The sequence below is a fragment of the Lipophrys pholis genome (assembly GCF_963383615.2).
Source record: "Lipophrys pholis genome assembly, chromosome: 16".
In the NCBI taxonomy this organism is placed as follows: domain Eukaryota; kingdom Metazoa; phylum Chordata; class Actinopteri; order Blenniiformes; family Blenniidae; genus Lipophrys; species Lipophrys pholis.
Window position 1 is genome coordinate 28767237 of NC_137634.1, and position 20334 is coordinate 28787570.

At 45.1% G+C, this 20334-nt stretch overlaps 1 protein-coding gene across 1 annotated transcript in view; it reads left to right on the forward strand.

Moving 5' to 3' along the window:
- The window catches only part of LOC308122092 (protein turtle homolog B-like), a gene marked incomplete at its 3' end in the record, with an annotated part of 221832 nt that overhangs the window by 180923 nt on the left and 20575 nt on the right, over positions 1–20334 (forward strand). The window contains exons 16-17 of the mRNA XM_080483725.1: positions 4249–4413; positions 14682–14727. Of these exons, the coding sequence (XP_080339851.1) occupies positions 4249–4413; positions 14682–14727 (211 nt within the window). The remainder of the gene's footprint in view (positions 1–4248; positions 4414–14681; positions 14728–20334) is intronic.

Below are 20334 nucleotides of genomic sequence, written 5' to 3' on the forward strand. Positions count from 1 at the left end.
ACGCGTCATCGGCTGGGGGCGGAGTTATCTCTGGAGGTATCACTCCCTACAAGGAGGAAGTGAGGCTGTACCGGCTTTCTGAAAACTCCAGCGAACACGGAGCCCCAGAGTGGTTATAGAGAAAAAATAAAAATAACGCGTGGGAACGATATAATAAGTTGTTCCCTGAAGTTAATAGTACGAGGAAACGGGATAATTTAATCCGCGTTCGCGGAGCCGCGGCTCTCGAGTTGCTGCAGATCTCCACCTGTCAGTCAGATATAATAATGTTCATCCGACATTAATGTTTAAAAATTCTATCCGACGTAGCTGACTGACAGGTGGAGCTCTGCAGCATCTCGAGAGCCGCGGCTCCGCGAACGCGGATTAAATTATCCCGTTTCCTCGTATTATTAACTTCAGGGAACGTTTTATTATATCGTTCACACGCGTATTTTTATTTTTTCTCTATAACCACTCTGGGGCTCCGTGTTCGCTGGAGTTTTCAAAAAGCCCGTACAGTCTCGCTTCCTCCTTGTAGGTATTGATACCTCCAAAGATAACTCCGCCCCCAGCTGATGACGCTTCGGGCCCCAGTCCGGCTCCTCTCTGGTCCCAGTCTGGCTCCTCTCTGGTCCCAGTCTGGCTCCTCTCTGGTCCCAGTCCGGCTCCTCTCTGGTCCCAGTCTGGCTCCTCTTTGGTCCCAGTCTGGCTCCTCTCTGGTCCAGCAACGAAGTGGGGCCAGAGTAGCACCAGTTCAGCCCCCGATAGGCCGGGGCTTTGGCAGTGGAAAGACAAAGAACTGGTGCTAAGGCTGGCCCTGGACCAGAACTAGAACCTGGTTCTTTCTGGTGGAAAAGCCCCCTTCATTGCTTGGCTAAAGTGACTCTCTGACTCCGCTCTGGCTCCTCTCTGGCCCCGCTTTGGCCCTGCTCTGGCTCTGGCTCCTCTCTGGCCCCGCTCTGGCTCTGGCTCTGGCTCTGGCCCCGCTCTGGCCCAGCAACGATGTGGGGTCAGCTTAGCACCAGTTTAGCCCCTGTTTGGCTGGGGCTTTGTCAGTGGAAAGACAAAGAACTGGTGCTAAGGCTGGCCCTGGACCAGAACTAGAACCTGGTTCTTTCTGGTGGAAAAGCCTCCTGAGTGTCGGAGGCACTCATTGTAGATTGGTGTAGATCAAATCAGCTTTTAGCTTTTATGTAAAGTCTTTGAGAAATACCAGTCTGGTTTTAGAGCTCTACATTTAGAGCTCTACATTTAGAGCTCTACATAGCCCAGAAACTGTCCTCCTCCTGGCCGCTGGCAGAGGTGAGGGTGCTATTTGAATTCTTTGAGATTTGAGTGCAGCCTTTGACACTGTAGAATACACAGTTTGAATGGAACCCCTCCAGACATGGTTGGTACCAGGGACTCTGGACTTAATCGGTTCTCCTCTTGTCCTTCAGATGGAACTTTCTCTGTCTCCATCGGTAACCATTTTTCTTCTTCAGCCCCGTTACCTGTGGTGTACCGCAAGGCTCCATTTTAGGTCCAATTTTATTTTCCATTTATTTCCTCCCACTCGGTCCTTTAATTCAACAACATAAAGTGTCTTATCATTTTTCTGGAGAGGACACACAGATCTACCTCCTCTGAGATCTGCTGACTTGGCAGGCCTTGCTGCTGTTTTTAACTGTCTTAATGACCTTAACTGCTGGAGGGCGCCAAACCTTCTCCAACTCACTCAGACTATTGTGTGGGTTTGGGGGTCTGAAGAGAATAATCTCAGATTAGGACTGTTTGCCAACAACCTTGGTCCATTGTCCTCCAATATGAAGCCAGTGGTCAGAAATCTGGAGTGTTATTCCATCCTGACCTCAGTTTGGCCCCCAACATCAAAGTGTTGCCCCGTCCTGGTTCCTCCAGTTCCTCTGATCTCCAAACTGAAGCCAAAGCTCTCTGGCCCAGATTTAGAAAAACTCATTAATTCTCTCATCTTCACCCTCGACCACTGCAGCTCCCTGCTATCTGGTCTCCCTTCAAAGCTCCTCCATCACCTCCACCTTATCCAAACTGCAGCAGCCAGGCTTCCCTCCACCCTCCCTGTCTGCCTTACAAGTCATTTTAAGATTTTGCGGATTACTTTTAAAGCTCTTCATGGTCTGGCGCCCAGTGATCTTACTGACCTGCTGACCCAGTACAAACTGCTCGCAGCCTTAGATCATCGGGTGGAGACCTTCTGGTCATCCCTAAGTCACAACTTAAATCTAAGGGTGACCGTGCTTCTGAACCAGGGCGGCGCCCCTCGACTTTGGAATGACCTGCCCAAGGAGATAAGACGTGCAGAATCAGGGACTTCTTTTAAATCTCTTTTAAAAAGCCACTTTTATAGACTCGCTTTTAATTCAAGCCTCCATTTTTAATAAAATGTTGTCCTTTGATCTTTTTACATGCTCTCTCTCTCTGGGCCTCCTACACCAGGGGGGTTTGGTCGGCAATAATAATCGTTTTTGTCTATAATTTTCTGCTTGTTTTCTGTTAATAAACATGTGTTTGTCTGTCTCTTCGATCGCTTGTCTCCTCTGTCTCACCTGACATTTTGTGTGTGTTTTTACTGTAAAGCACTTTGTGCAACATGTGTTCTGAAAAGTGCAATATAAACAAAGTTATTAGTATCATCATCATCATCATCATCATCATCATTATTATTATTATATATAATAATAAGAAGGTTTAATAAGAAGGTTTAATAAGAAGGTTTAAAAACATGTACCTGACAAATGCTGAGTTTTCTTGTTTGTTTTGTGCTTTTAGTATTGTAACATTTGGTGATTGTTGATTTGGGCTGGTTTAAACACCACTTGGCCTTTTGGTTCCGCCCAGCCTGTCCTGGCCCAGCTTCGGGTGGGCGGGGCTTTTTTCAGGAAGCTTCCTTCTGTGTCAGAGGACCTGAGAGAGGACTGAGAGTCTCCAAGCTTGCTGTGAGGCTGGAGGTCAATGTTTTCTTGAACTTTTGGAAAGTCAATGTTCCAAATAAAACACACTTCATTTTCGAAATGCCGACTTGCCGACATCCTTTCTCCTGGGCTGAACAACGTCCAGGGAGGACGAGGTGACCGGTCGGTCCGTCCCAGAGCATTCACATTTTATTTCCTCCCTGAAGTTCAACTGTTTCTCCTCAACAGCTTCAGTAGAACAAACTGCAGTGGAACAACGCAGCGACACATTTCCTCATTTGCTCAGGTCTAATCTAGTCTGTCAGCGTGCAGCTGCCTGAGTGAGCGTCGTGTTCCTTTGAGGCACTGTAACTGTAACTGTAACTGTAACTGTAACCTGACCGCTGTGTTCAGTGAGCGTGAGCGGTTCTAGTGTTTAGCACAGTGTAGGTAAGTGTAACCTGGTGGAGACAGAAAAAGTATTGATTTTCTGCTTTTTTTATAAATGGATATAAAGTTGATATTCAGGCCCTGTTTACTCGACAGCGAATACGAGTGTATCCGCAAAATGTTCTTGACTTTGGGGGTCCATTACACGACACCGGTGTTCTGAGCCACTGCATCCTTAAGTTTTATCTGGGCTCCTGAAATGGAAAGGTTCTTTCACGGTCGTGATTCGGTCCTGCAGAGACTGATGGCGGCGGAGCTTGTTACTGCACTACTCACCTCTCTTTGTGGTAAATACTTCTTCTGCTCATGCTCCAGGAAAGCAACATGGCCGCCCCCTCGTGGTTTGACTGGCGGTCGTATTCTAGTTTTGTTTTCCAGATCAGTAGTTTACTAGTTGAGACTCACCCTGATCGCATCCGATTCCTCATCAGCCACTAGAATGCCGCTTCTCTCCATTTTCTTCACGTATTGTATTGTTCTCTGCAGACACGTCTGTGTGGTTTCATTACAAAAATAAGTGACAGCACCCTCCTGTGGCCCGGCACCCTATCTACATCCTTGTCCGTGTGTCTGCTGCTCATGGATTAGGTGTTGTTGTGTAAACGGGGCCTGAACCAAACCGTTGAGTTCAGTAAATACTCTGTTGGCTCTTCAGTTTCACCACTTCACTCGGCTGGGGTATGACAGGACAGGAGTCGCAGCGCCCTCTGCTGGATACAGAACACAAGGACTTGCATCTTATTCGTGCAAAATAAGTGCAAACATCGGCGTCAATCGGCCAACCTTTGGTCAATTCCCGGTGATCCTCTTCTGGCTGTAATTGGCTGATTAATGGGTTGGGCTCTAACCCTGCGCCTTTTCTCCCTTTTCATCCACCCTCCCTCTTCCTCTGACTCTGGCCTCGCAGACTTCTTCCCTCCCCCGGAGTTGGTGGAGGAGCGTGGCCTGGCACGGCCGGTGGTGGCCGGCATCGTGGCCACCATCTGCTTCCTGACGGCGGCCGTCCTGTTCAGCACCATGGCAGCCTGCTTAGTCAACAAGCAGCGCCGGAGGAAACTCAAGAAGAAACGAGGTGAGAAGCTGCTGACGCTGTGTGAACACTTCAACTCCACTGAAGAACTTTAATCAGTTGAACCTCAAGTGATGGAACTTGTCCCCACCCGGCCTGCAGGCTCACCTCCCACAGTGAAAGCATTAACTGCAACCTAACCCTCAGGGGTTCACATGGTTCTCCTTTCCTGGGTTAAAGAGGGAAAACATCTGGGGCCTGTACTACTCCCCATGATAAACATAGCAGGATATCTATGTTACCTGGATTAACATAGCAGGATATCTCTGTTACCTGGATTAACATAGCAGGATATCTCTGTTACCTGGATTTACATACCAGGATATCTCTGTTACCTGGATTAACATAGCAGGATAGCTCTGTTACCTGGATTAACATAGCAGGATATCTCTGTTACCTGGATTAAAATACCAGGATATCTCTGTTACCTAGATTAACATAGCAGGATATCTCTGTTACCTGGATTAACATTCCAGGATATCTCTGTTACCTGGATTAACATAGCATGATATCTCTGTTACCTTGATTAACTAACCCAGACATTCTGGATCCTGATCAGCATTAATAGGAAGCAGGTCATCAGCTCACTAGTTCATCCAGAGTTTCCCTCCAGGCCACACAGTGGCGCAGTGGCCTGACAGCAAGAAGGAAGGTCATGGGTTAAAATATAGCCCAGGGCCTCTCTGTGTGGAGTTTGCATGTTCTCCCCGTGTGTGCATGGGTTTCCTCCAGGTACTCTGGTTTCCTCTCACATTCCCAAAAACATATCCCTGAGCAAGACCCTTGTCCCCCCAGCTCCCCCTGAGCGCTGCTTTGTGTGGCTGCTACCGAGGGGTCATTTGGGATGGGATTAATACTTTGCTTAAATCAGTGCATTGACATGAAAGGGGCGGAGCTTGCAGTGTGTGACCAATCACAGAGGGAGAAACCCTGCAGAGCAGCTGATTTTACCATAGAGGAGCAGTTAATCTCTGAGATTATGAAAAATTCCAACACATCTAGCAGTTCAAAGCAACACTGCTGCTGCAGCCAAAGCCAGAACCTTCCTGACTTGTTTTTATTATAAAAGGTTGTTGTCATTTTTTGCCGTCATCCGTCAGTAAAAAACGATGAAAAACCAGTGAAATTAAGTGGTGATACTTGATCTCCACCCATCGAGCTTTCTCAACCTCCCTCTTGCTGTGACGTAGGAGGAGTACAAGGCTCCAGCAGTAACAGGCTCCATTCAGAGAGTTATGATTGATTAAAGTCTCTGACACTTCATTACTCCTGCCAAGCAGTTTAGACTGAGCGGAGCGGACGACCGGGCCAAGATGGCGGTGCCTCCGCTCGCCAGCGCCAAGAGGTGGTAGTGGTCGATGAGGCGTCTGCTCTTTATTAATTCTATGGAAAATCCCCTCAAAAAAAAAAAAAAAGAAAGCAGCAACAGGATATGAAAATGCAGCATTCCCTGCAGACCCTCCTCCTACGTCACTTCTTCATTCCTCTCCAATCTCGACCTCTGGCAGAGGGTTCGCTAGTCAACAGGGGGCATCCAATGAAGGCAAATGCACCTTTGACCTTGTTTTTCAAGGAAAAATGATTGAATTAACATGCGATATGGTGTCATAGGCACATTAAGCTCATTATTCCAGATAAACTCTAATGGAGCGAAACAGACTTAGAACAAGTCAAGAACAAGAGCAATTAAAGCTGCAAGCAGCCTTGATCATCATGGCCTCTGGCCCTTTTAAATATTGATAAAATATACATTTTGAAGGTTCAAACAAAAAATAATTTTCAATTTGAAAATGTGGGGTCTTTTACTTTGAAAGCCAACTAAACTCTAAATTAGCCAATCTCTAAATATCTATTTTTGAGGATTGTTTTTTTGTTTCATTTTTGATAAACAAGGATTTTTATTTTAAAGGAATTTGGGGCTTTTATTTTGAATGCCAGCTCACCCTCGCTAACAATGTAAAATCAATTTCTAAGATTTTTAATATCATTTAAAAAAGCAAGGACCTTTTTTTTTATTGGGGGCTTATATTTTGAAAGGCAGCTCAACCCTAGCCTACCCAAACACCTAATATCCAGTTTGAAGTCAACATTGTAATTTTTGATAAACAAGGACTTTTATTTTAAAATAGTTTGGGGCTTTTATTTTGAAAGCCAGCTCACTCCAGCCTAGCTAAACACTTAATATAGATTTTTAAATCCACATTGCCATTTTTGATAAACAAGGACTTTTATTTTGAAGGAGTTGGGGCTTTTATTTGTAAAGTCAGGACATGCAGGTGAAGTGGTCAGTTAGATAAGCATGGTATGACGTAATCCTGGTGTGAATGATGTCACAGTGTCTGACCAGCTGCTCGTAGTGATGTCATCACAGTGAAGACAGGAGACATTTTATCTTCATACTTTGGAAACAACTCCTCTGAATTAACAGTTTTCGGGCAAATATTTTGACAGAATGATCATTTCTTGGGAGGAAAATGTGTCGTCTTTCAGTCTGTGTGGGTTTTGAAGCAGTCAGACATAAACTGTGGACACTAGGAGGCGCTGTTTGATGCAGACGCACCATTTTGCTCCATCTGACTCAATGATTAATGTTGCTTCAAATCACAGAAAAAAAAAAAAGGACAGCATTGTTCTCTCTCATCAAAAAGCTCATGTTTTATGGAACGTTCCCCTCATGTGTGACATCGTCTTGTTCTGCAGGTTCTCCTCGTGCTTCTGATCTGCTGGTTCTGTGGCTCAGAGTAACGGTTTAGCCACAGTCACCACTTGATCGGGGGGTTCTGTCACCACTCTTTTTGAGGAGACATCTTGGTTTTCCATGTATTTGAATGAGAGGAGGGTGGAGGAGGGAGGCGGAGATAACCAATACGATATTCACCCTCAGAGGAGAGAGCGTTTGCATGAGGGCCTTTTTTAGGTGAAAATCTTACTTTGAAAGGAAAATTGCAGACTTCCTGTTGAATTTAGATCAGTGGTATCAACACATGATTTTTAGGTGTTCATCAGATGAACAATTGACTTTTGGTTTGATCTCCCAACGACATTCCTACGGGCCGTGGTGGCCATTTTAGTGTTTCTAGGGGGCACTAGAGAGCACATTTTGGAACTCTGGAGTTAAAATTTTACATGTCCTTAAATTTTTCGTCAGTTTTGATGAGCGTGCCAAATTTGGTCAACATTAGAGCGTTTTTAGGGGTTTAAATTTGGGTCTAATGATGCAGCGGAATAAGAAGAAGAAAAAAGAATAAACCTTTTAAAATCAAGAGGCTCCTCGCCTCTTTCCTTTTGGGCACGGTCCCTAAGAACCTCCTTCAAAGCTCAGAGACCAGGATTTATTAGGTTCTGTCAAAAAGATTGTTCTAGATACTTTCTCCTCTCCTCTCCGCTGCAGCTCAGTGCTGAACCCGCCCACCAATCACCATCATCTAAGAATGAGCTGGGAATTTTCCAAGAGATCTGATTGGTCAGGAGGCGGAGCTTGAGACTCAGTGTGATCTTATCCAGAACATATTCTGCTCCGGAGCAGGTTAGACATTCAGAGTCAGTTACCATGGTGATTTATCCTGGGAAAAAGTGAACCAACGTCGTAGTACGGATACCCAGAGTAAATCCTGAAGTTACCCAGATATGAGAAAACCTGAGTTAATCCTGAAGTTACCTAGAAAAGAGAAAACCAGAGTTAATCCTGAAGTTACCTCCATAAGAGAGTAAACCAGAGTTAATCCTGAAGTTACCTCCATAGTAGAGAGAAAACCAGAGTTAATCCTGAAGTTACCTAGAAAAGAGAAAACCAGAGTTAATCCTGAAGTTACCTCCATAAGAGAGAAAACCAGAGTTAATCCTGAAGTTACCTGGATCCGAGGAAATCCAGCGTCGTGGTCCCAGCCCTACAGAGGTCACAAGTACTTTAAGTTGGACTTCAGGCTTTTGAGTAAAAGCAGAAACGTTATCGTCACTGTGACTCTGAGGGAAGAAACTTTATCGATTGAAAAATTATTCTCAAATCTGAGTAGCGAGAAAGGAAGAGAAATTTAGAGACAAAACCCCGGACTCCCCACTTCACTCCGGACCCACTACCTCACCCTGTACCGCCAACCTCACCCTGGACACCCACCTCACCCCAAACCTCCCACCTCACCCCGGACCCCCCACCTCACCCCAAACCCCCCACCTCACCCCGGACCCCGTACCTCACCCTGGACCGCCAACCTCACCCTGGACCCCCCACCTCACCCCAAACCTCCCACCTCACCCCGGACCACCAACCTCACCCTGGACCCCCCACCTCACTCCAAACCCCCAACCTCACCCCGGACCGCCTACCTCACCCTGGACCCCCACCTCACTCCAAACCCTCCACCTCACCCTTGACTCCCCACTTAACTACGGCCCCCTACCTCACCTCGGACCCCCTACCTCACCCTGAACCCCCCCACCTCACCACGGACCTCCTCACCTCAAACTGGAACCCCCACATCAGGCCCCCCACCTCGCCCAAGACCCCCCACATCAGGCTCAACCCCCCACCTCACCCTGGACCCCCCACCTCAGCCTTTACCCGCCACCTCACACTGAACCCCCCACCTCAGCCCCAGCCCATGACCTCACCCTAGACCCCTCACATCAGGCCCAACCCCCCACATCAGGCTCGACCCCCCAACTCACCTTGGCCCCCACCTCACCCTGGATTCCTCACCTCACCCCGGACCATAGAACCCTAGAACCTAAGACCCATTGAACCACAGAACGATAGAACCTAAGAACCATAGAACTATAGAATCTGAGAACCATCGAAACTATGAACCATTGAACCATAGAACAGTACAATAGTAGAACCATAGATCCATTGAACCAAAGAATCATTGAACCATAGAACAGTAGAACAGTAGAACCATAGATCCATTGAACCATAGAATCATTGAACCATAGAACAATACAACCATTGAACTATTGAACATTGGACCATTAACCATAGAACCATTGAACATAGAACCATTGAACAATAGAATGATAGAACCATAGAACCATTTAACAAAGAATCATCGAAACTAAGAACCATTTAACCATAGAGCCATAGAAACATTGAACCATAGAATTATAGAACCATAGATCAATTGAACCATAGAACAATAGAACCATTGAACCATAGAACCATTGAACCGTTGAAACGTTGAACCAATGAACCATGGAACAATAGAACCATAGAACAATAGAACCATAGAACCAATGAACAATAGAACCATAGATCACTTGAACAATAGAACCATTGAACCATTGAAACGTTGAACCAATGAACCATGGAACAATAGAACAATAGAACAATAGAACCAATGAACAATAGAACCACAGAACAATAGAACCATAGAACGAGTCTTGAAGTGGGGTTGCCAACCGTCCTTTGAAAAATGGAGTCATTTCGTATTTGCAAACAGAAGTAGGCGTCCAGCTGAAAAGGGACGTGAGAATCAAAAATAGACTGTAAAATGTCAGTGGAATTTACGACCAGCCTTATTTCCTTATATCAAAACTTAGGGTAGAGTTATTCCCCCGCCTCTCCTGCTCTGTGACCAATGAGCTGACAGCATACTCACACAGGAGTAGGACACTGCGGTGGAACAGCCTGAACACAGGCAGTATTTTTGCTGCGAGAGCAGCTCCATTCCACTGCACAGCTTCATGACCTCAGCAGTTCCAGGGGCTCTTTTCTTTCACCTGACTGTTGCTGCAGTTCTGCATCTGAAGGATTCAATATGGTGAAGCCTGGGTTTTGCTGCCCCGGCCTCAGGCTCACAGGCTCCTTAATTCTGGCTGTCCACCAACACTGAGACAATTCCAGTGAAAGTCATGACCTATGTGAAGCCGGCCCCTCACCTCTCGCAAAAATCAGTGAAATGAGTCCCAATCGTTTGTGCTGGTTTGTGCCGAACAAATGATTGTTTGTGCTGCTTCAGTTTTTAAGATATTAAACAATATTTAAAAGGTCAATCTAAGTTCATGCAGCCCCCCGTCCAGGTGCAAACTGAACAAAAATGGTGTCAACCGTTAGTGCTGGTTAGTGCTGAAAGAATGATGGTTTGTGCTGAAAGAATGATGGTTTGTGCTGCCTTCATTTTGAAGATATTAAATAAAGAATATTAGAAACGGCGAGCATTCATGTGAGCGGCCGGGCGCGAGGCGGAAGGCACCGTGCAGCACCAACGGAGCAACTTTTAAGTTCACACAGCCTCTCCACTTCCTCCGTCGTTAGTGCTGGTTAGTGCTGGTTAGTGCTGAAAGAATGATTGTTTGTGCTGCTTTGGTTCTGTTGAGCTGCTGGAAACACAGAGAAGGTTCTCCTGGTTCTGTTGAGCTGCTGGGGACAGAAAAGGTTCTTCTGGTTCTGTTGAGCTGCTAGAGATACAGGGAAGGTTCTCCTGGTTCTGTTGAGCTGCTGGGGACAGAAAAGGTTCTCCTGGTTCTGTTGAGCTGCTGAAGACACAGGGAAGGTTCTCCTGGTTCTGTTGAGCAGCTGGGGACAGAGAAGGTGCTCTGGTTCTGATGAGCTGCTGGAGACAAGGAAGGTTGTCCTGGTTCTGTTGAGCTGCTGAAGACACAGGGAAGGTTCTCCTGGTTCTGTTGAGCCGCTGGAGACACAGAGAAGGTTCTCCTGGTTCTGTTGAGCTGCTAGGGACAGAGAAGGTTCTCTGGTTCTGTTGGATCTCTTTGGCTCTCTACGACTGTATTCCAAATAAATCAATCTAATCAATAATGTTTCCAAAAAGCTGTAGTTTTGGTCAGGATGTCTACTGCCTCAGTGTTTATCTGTGGAGACGGAGGTTTGATGATGGAGGTCGGATGATGGAGCTTTGATGATGGAGCTTTGATGATGGAGGTCTGATGATGGAGGTCTGATGATGGAGGTTTTATGATGGAAGTTGGATGATGGAGGTTTTATGATGGAGGTCTGATGATGGAGGTTAGATGATGGACGTTTAATGGAGGTAAGATGATGGAGGTCTGATGATTTAGGTTTGATGATGCAGGTTAGATGATGGAGGTTAGATGATGGAGGTTTGATGATGGAGGTTAGAAGATGGAGGTTAGATGATGAAGGTTTTATGACGGTGGTTTGATGATGGAGGTCGGATGATGGAGGTTAGATGATGGAGGTTTGATGAAGTAGGTTAGATGATGGAGGTTTGATGATGAAGGTTTTATGACGGAGGTTTGATGATGGAGGTCGGATGATGGAGGTTTGATGACGGAGGTTTGATGACGGAGGTCCGATGATTGAAGTTTTATGATGGAGGTATGATGACAGAGATGATGGAGGTCTACACCTACATTTGACCTGCACCTTACCCGCACCCCACCTTCAACCTCCACCTCACCCCCACTTTCATGCTCCACCTCACCCATACCGCAATTTGCCTTTTAAAATAAGACTTGCAAACGCTCTCTCCTCTGAGGGTGAAGATCATATTAAATGACAGAGGAGACTCTCCTGCTCAATAAGTCACTTCAACTTTTTGAATTGTCGAGCGCTTTTCTTTTTATTCAAGGTCAAAGTTCTGAATGCCGAATCCCTCCGCCTCCCTCCTCCACCCTGCGCCTCCCTCCGCCTCCCTCCGTCTCCCTCCACCTCCCTCCTCCACCCTCCGCCTCCCTCCTCCACCCTCCGCCTCCCTCCTCTCATTCAAATACATGGAAAACCAAGATGTCTCCTCAAAAACAGTGGTGACAGAACCCCCCGATCAAGTGGTGACTGTTGCTAAACCGTCACTCTGAGCCACAGAACCAGCAGATCAGAAGCACGAGGAGAACCTGCAGAACAAGACGATGTCACACATGAGGGGAACATTCCATAAAACATGAGCTTTTTGAGGAGAGAGAACAATGCTGTCCTTTTCTTTTCCTGTGATTTGAAGCAACATTAATCAATGAGTCAGATGGAGCAAAATGGTGCGTCTGCATCAAACAGTGCCTCCTAGTGTCCAGAGTTTATGTCTGACTGCTTCAAAACCCACACAGACTGAAAGACGACACATTTTCCTCCCAAGAAATGATCATTCTGTCAAAATATTTGCCCGAAAACTGTTAATTCAGAGGAGTTGTTTCCAAAGTATGTAGATAAAATGTCTCCTGTCTCCACTGTGATGACATCACTACCTGCAGCTGGTCAGACACTGTGACATCATTCACACCAGGATTACGTCACACCATGTTTATCTAATGCCCGGTTCACACTGCAGGATAATGAGGCTGAGTTTTAGCTCCGATTCTCCCTTCCAACAATCTTAGGGACGCTCAGATCATCATGAGATAATCTTATGAGATATTCCTGCAGTCTGTGGTGTCTTCAGACTGCTGTCCTCTGCTCAGAATGATGTCATGACGCTCTCGTTTCTAATGGGGACATTCAACATGTTGGATTGTTTTGGCCGAGTTCTCCTGGTGTGTGGTGTCCCCCGAGGGCAAAACCAGCAGGAGCCTGTTGACTGTGACGCGTAGCCAATCAGAAAGCCAGGTGACGTAGTGGCGAGGAAACGCCGGACCGGACCGACAACCATGCTCCCGTTGTCTCCACTCCTTTCCTCTTCTTCTTCTTCTTCTTCTTCTTTGAGTTCTTAACGGTGGATGGCTACTCCACTCCTTTGACCAACGCCTCTTCTTTTTAAAATGTGTTTTATCTTATAAAAACACCACAAGCGATCGCCGACACATCCTCTTCGCCCGCCATGTTTGTTCCGCCATGCTGGAATCACGTCTGATGTGGGGTCGTTCACCAGTGAAATGGGTTGGTGCTGCACACCACACACTGTACCACCACAACTGTTCAACCTGGGATTATTATTACAATTTTTACTTCAAATTGGATATTAAGTGTTTATCTAGGCTAGGGGTGAGCTGCCTTTCAAAATAAAAGCCCCACATTCTTCAAAATAAAAGTCCTTTCTTGTTAAAACCTTCAAAATGTATATATTATCAATATTTAAATGGGCCAAAGGCCATGATTCAGCCGACCCTGATGGGCCAGATTCCAGAGTGCGAGGTCCCAATCAAGGCTGTTTGCAGCTTTAATTATTATTATTATTATTATTATTATTATTATTATTATTATTATTATTATTATATTGAATTATGATTGAATTATTTCTTCTGGGTGGGTGGATGGATGGATGGATGGATGGATGGATGGATGGATGGATGGATGGATGGATGGATGGATGGATGGATGGATGGATGGATGGATGGATGGATGGATGGATGGATGGATGGATGGATGGATGGCATTAAGAATGTCCTGGTGACGTACATTGGGATGGTGTTCAGTGGAGACTACATCTTCTCCTGGACCAACTTCATCGGTTTGAACATCAGTATTGCTGGAAGTCTGGTGTATTCCTACATCACCCTGAGAGAAGAGCAGTCCAGCAAAGCAACTGAAAGCACCAAGATGGAAATCAAAGGCAAGGTTGTTGTATGACGGAGACACTGGATTTTACCTTTTTTTGGGGGGATGGAGAAGTGATAGATGGATGGAGAATGGATGGATGGTGAATGGATATATGGATGGTTGGATAATGGATGGGTGGGTGGATGGATGGATGGATGGATGGATGGATGGATGGATGGATGGATGGATGGATTAAAGGTGTCACTGAATCCATACAGTTCACATCGTCACACATCGTCCGAAGAAGAATTCCTGACGCTCAGTCGGCGTGGTCTCCTCTGGAGCTCCAGGGTGTGCAGCAGAGTGCATCAGAGTGCAGCAGTAACAACGCTCATGTTCTACTATTTAGAAAACGTTTCTGGAATTGTTGGTCAGAGCTGCTTATCATGAAAACCATCAAATACCTTTTTACTGCGTTGGAAATATTGAGGCTTTGTCTGGAAATCAGCACCCAGACTCTGGAACTTCCTCCACCCAAACATCCGACAGTCTGACTCCATCACATCCTTCAAGTGTAAACTCAAAACCCACCAGTTCAGACTTTCACTGTATACTTCACTGATTCACTTCACTTGCTTTTATCTTTTGTTTTCTATTCTTATGATTTGTTTATGTCTTGATGTTTTTATGCATTTATTCTCTTGTAAGGTGACCTTGGGTGACCTGAAAGGTGCCTCCAAATGAAATGTATTATTTTTTATTATTATTTTTGAAAAACCCTCTGCTCCTCCTCTGCATGTGTTTGTGTTGTTCTCCTAGTTCCTCCTCCTCTGCATGTTTAACCTCTGAACGGCAGTAATGGTGTGTTTTCTCTCTTTTTCTCTTTTGTTCCCAGACCCTCCTCTTTCCATAACCCACTGCAGAAAAAGCATGGAGACTCCGTAAGTAAGAGCTCATGGCACAGCAGAACAGCTCAACGGGAATTTCTCTGAGCTTCTCTCCGTCGACAGGAAGTGAATCAACAACACTGACCTGCAGATGGCGCTGCAGGAACTCAACCTGCTGCTCATTTCAAAACACCAATTTTGTCATTTAACTAACCCCCAAAACTCCACCCTATTGGTAGAGTGTGTGTAGATGAGGTGGCATTATAACACTGTCAATCTGGTAATCTGGTAGCCATCAGATGATTCCCAGGAGGGTACTATCTGATGGCCGGATACTCGTCTGGTACTATCAGTGAGAAAAGGACTGGTGGTCTAAAAGCCCATCTTTGACTGCCCGTGAGAAGCTGTGATATTCTGCGTTATTCTGTAGAGTGTCTGGGAGCACTTTCCATCTTTGGCTTTATATGAAAAGGCCGATGGAGGGAAGGCAGACTTTCTTTTGGGAATATTACCCTGGACCACCCTGGACCACCTTGGACCACCCTGGTCACCCTGGACCACCCTGGACCACCCTGGTCACCCTGGTCATCCTGGACCACCCTGGTCACCCTGGTCACCCTGGACCACCCTGGACCACCCTGGATACAGACCTTAATGCTCTGCTTGTTGGTTGGGAGCGTAGCTGTACATATGTTTTTAGAGGGGGTGGGGCAGCATCATTGAGGATTTTATGTACCAGGCGGATATCAGAGTACCTGATTAAGTTGTCGGAGCTTAGTATTCTGTATTTTTCGAGTATGTTGCAATGGTGGTACCTCTGGGGTTTTTTATGGAGTATTTTCCAGGCCTGATTATGTAGTGATCTGAGAGGGTTTAACATGGTCTGTTTGGCTTGAGACCATGATGACATACAGTACAGAATATGTCATATGATCATTGCTTTTAAAGTGATTTTGCTGCTTCCGATGACCGAGGGTCCCTGATGTGCCTGAAATTGGCGATGTTCACTTTTAGAATATGACATATCTTTTTGACATGATTCTTGAAATTAAATGTCGGATCCTGGATCACATCTCGGTATTTGACTTCATCAACCTTTTTAATCAAATAACTATTCATATAAATATTTGGGAGACCACCTTGATTTTTGTTTGTTTAAAGAAAACATAGTAAGGCTTTTCTCTGTTTAGTGTGAGGCAGGACATTTTCAGCCACTCTGTTGTTCATCGCCCTGGACGGCTGAGCTGCCACAAGATTTACATTTGAACCGTGAGTGAAGACCGTGTCGTCGGCATACATCAAGACCTCAACATCCTTGCAGATGGAAGGAAGGTCATTGATGTACATGCTGAAGAGCAGCGGCCCCAGAATAGACCCTTGAGGAACCCCTGTCGTACAGCATCTGAACTGTGAGGTTTTATTGTTTATTCTTACGCACTGAGAATGGTCCGCGAGGTAACTGATGGTGTTTGCGGAGAGATTGAAATCCAGCAGTTTGTCAGCAGCACTGAGTGGTTAACGGTGTCCAGTGCCCCACGCAGATCCAGGAAAATGGCCCCAACCACCCCTCCCTTGTCTAGACTGGATTTGATCACCTCAAGGAAATAACATGCTGTGTCGGTGGAATGTTTGGATCGGAAACCAAATTGCATGGGATGTAACATTTTTCCATTGTCAAGGTCTGACCTGCTGTCAATCAGCTGTTCAGCAGCAATTTGTTCAATAACCTTTGAAACTGCAGGAAGTAAACAAATGGGTCTATAATTCTTAATGTCCTTTCTGTTTCCTGATTTGAAGATGGGAGTTACAACTACTGTTTTAAAGGAGGTTGGGAATACACATTCTCTAAGCGAACGATTAATTATATGCGTAATTGGTCCTGTAAAGGCCTCTTTATATGTCTTTAGTAAGAGCGGATCAAGTCCCCATGAGTCTTTAGCTCTTGAATTTGAGAGTGACGAGATCATATTGTTGACCTTTGCTTCACTCACGTCGTCCTTATCTAATACTTCTACAAATGTGCGTCTCAGTCCCTCTGAGAGACCATAGGCCCTGGTCTCTCAGAGGCTGCTGGTGATGGTAAAGGTGGCTTTATGTTGTCGGGTTTACTTAGTTCTAAGATCGAGTTGATAAAATAGTCATTAAACAAGTTTACAAGGCTGTCCTTTATAGTGACTTGTGTTCCAGGTGTGGGTATTCTGTTAATGCAAGAGTTTATGTTGAGTTCAATGGTTCCATTTCAAGTCCGTTCTCTCCCAGATAACTTGTCAATACACTTCCATATAATTTTACTTTTCCCTTTAGCCTGTTATATTGATTCTAAGAAGAAGTCTGCTTTTGCTCTTCTGAGCTGTCCTGTAACTTTATTTACTTTAAGGCTGTAGCCCAGCTATTCCTATTTTCTATTCGAAAGGGCTCTGAGTTCTGTGACACATAACTCTCGTATTTTGATAAGTCTCGCGTGACTATCTTTTGTGTCATTCTGTGCTTGGGCTTCTGATATTGTTTACACTAACGGCACAACTACTTATTTGAAATGAATACTTCCTGGAAACAGTTAACTAAAATCATTCCCATTTTAATAAAAAACAAACTCCATTAAACAGGTGCATAAACAAATGATACTGGCAACAATTCACAATAACTCAAAATTATCCAATTGATATAATCAGGTTGAATAAAATGTATTTTCTATCACAGTGTGCACACTGGTAATTAGTTCATAATCATTTTAACCCAAAAAACTCAAAGCGCAGGCCTGCTTCGTTGCCCGGGATTCCACACAGCAAAATAAGGAATATCCTCAGTCCTTTCCTCACTGAGGAGGCGAAAAAACAAAACAAAGTGGTACCTGGTCCCACGGAACTGGAAGGATTCACTCCTACCAGTCTGACAGGCTCAGTCCGGGAACAGCTGATCGACGACACCGGGAAACAGCTGATCGGCGCCACTGCAGCACCAGCGTCCTTCCCGTTGCCAGAGGAACTCTGAGTTTTCTGGTCACTCAGAGCGCTATCTGGTTTTGTCTTGCTGTCTCCAGGTGGGAAACAGCAGGGTGAGCTACCTGCTCAGCTGTGGTGGCTGCCCCTGAAGCCGCTGGCCGGTGGTGAGGTGAATCAATCACTCACTGAACTAGTGAGTGATCTTCCAGCTGTCAAAGCCACAGATCGCAACTTCGGGTGGAAGTTATCTGTTGCGCATCCAGCTGTCTTTTCACAGTCCTCTCCCAGATCGTCTCACTGACAGATCTGTCCACCGCGGCACGCAAAACACCAGCTTCGCTCCCTGTGTGCGGACCGGTGTTTCTCAATCACCAACGCGCCTCGAGTCTCCAGCTGACCTCCTAATTAAATCAACAACTCCCTTCACCTGATCTCTGACGCTCCTTTCCCCGTCACAGGTGAAGGTTCACACAACAAATCAAAACAGAACAACAGTAATGTTGTTACACAGAGAGAAAGAAAGAAAGACAAGAAACAGAAGCTCCAAATGTAGAGTTCCTCCCTTTAACGGGAGAGAGAAAATCCCCTCAGCAGTCTAGGCCTAGAGCAGCTCAACTTAGTGCTCCTATTTTATTCCTAATGAGAAGCTTTATCAAGGAGGAAGGTTTTTAGTCTACTCTTAAATAAACTAATGGTGTGGGCCCTTCGGACCGAGGCTGCTAGTTGATTCCAGAGTAAAGGAGCCATATGGCTGAAACTCCTGCCTCCTGTTTTACTTTGAAGGACTTTAGGGATTACCAACAGTCCTGCATCCTCAGAGCCAAGGGCTCGTCGAGGGTGAGACACTTCGAGAAGTTTCTCCATATAGGACGGAGCCTGGTGATGAAGAGTTTTATATGTGGTCAGAAGGATGTTGAATTTTATTCTAGATTTGATTGGAAGCCAGTGTAAGGATGCTAAGACTGGGGAGATGTGCTCTCTTCTTCCAGTTCTGGTTAGTAAACCTGCAGCAGCGTTCTGCACTAGCTGGAAGATCCTAACAGAGGAGTTTGGACATCCTGACATTAGGGAGTTACAATCATCTAATCTTGAAGTCACAAAGGCATGAATCATTTTTTCTGCATCTTTGAAGGACAAGAAGTTTCAAATTTTTGCAATATTCCTTAGATGGAAGAAGGCTGTCCTGGAGACATGTTTAACATGGGACATAAAGGACAGATCCTGATCAAAAATAACACCCAGGTTCCTAATATCACTGTTAGAGGTTAAGGTAATATTATCTAAGGTAATCAGACTATCTGAAAAGTTATCCCTGAGCTTTTTAGGACCTACGATTAGAACCTCAGTCTTGGATGTGTTGAGCATTAAGAAGTTGATAGACATCCAGGACTTAACGTCCCTGAGGCAGGACAAGAGTTTAACAAGTTGGTCGGCCTGATTGGCTTTAACTGATAAATATAGCTGAGTATCATCTGCATAACAATGAAAGTTAATGTTGTGTTTCCTAATAATATTTCTGAGTGGTAACATATAGAGATTAAACAATATGGGTCCGAGGACGGAGCCTTGTGGTACTCCACACAGGACCCGTTCATGCATTGAAGATTTGTTATTTACATGAACAAATTGAAACCGGTCAGATAAATATGATTTAAACCAGTTTAAGGCTAAGTTTTTAATGCCGACGGCATCTTCTAATCTCCTTAAAAGTATATTATGATGGACAGTATCAAATGCGGCACTAAGGTCCAGAAGAAGTAAAACAGATAGAAAACCTCTATCTGAGGCCATTAGAAGGTCATTAGTAGCTTTTAGCAGTGCAGTCTCTGTACTGTGGTTCATTCTGAAGCCGGACTGAAGGTGCTCTAACAGATTATTCTCCTGCAGATAATCCTTTGAGTTGTTTAGCGACTACTTTCTCCAGAACCTTTGACAGGAAAGGAAGATTGGAGATCGGCCTGTAGTTTGAGAGAAGGCTTGTGTCTAAGTTTGGCTTCTTAATGAGAGGTTTAATAACTGCTAGTTTAAAGGATTGTGGCACATAGCCTATTGTTAGAGACTGGTTAATAATTGCGAGTATAGAATTATTGATTAGTGGCAGTGCCTCTTTCAGAATTCTAGTAGGAATTGGGTCCAACAGGCTAGTAGTTGGTTTAGCAGAAGAAATAAGGGAATTTAGTTGGGCTAGTTGTATTTGCTGAAAGCATTCCAGATGACTGTTAGGTTTAACCAGTTCCTCTGTTATGGGGCTAATGGACGGTAAGGTTTGATGGATGTTATCCCTAAGCGTTGTAATTTTATTTTGAAAGAACTTCATGAAGTCCTCACGACATATATTGATAGGAATGGTGGGCTCAACGCTATTTTGGTTCTTGGTCAGTTTGGCTACAGTACTGAAAAGAAACTGAGGCTTGTTTTTGTTTTCCTCTATTAAGGATGAGTAGTAATTAGTTCTACTTCTACTCAGAGCTTTCTTATAAGTTTTGAAGCTATCCTTCCAGGCTATATAATCTAGGTCTGTTTTTGTTGAACGCCAAGTTCTTTCTAATCTACGGGAGCGTTGTTTAAGCTGGCGGGTTGATGAGTTTAACCATGGGGATGAGGTTTTTTCATTTTCCTTTTTTGGGGAGCTATGTCGTCTAGCGTTGTTTTTAGCATATCTGTCAGACTGTTTGTTAGGTATTCAATGTCTGAGCTAGCAACAGTATACGGGTCAGGA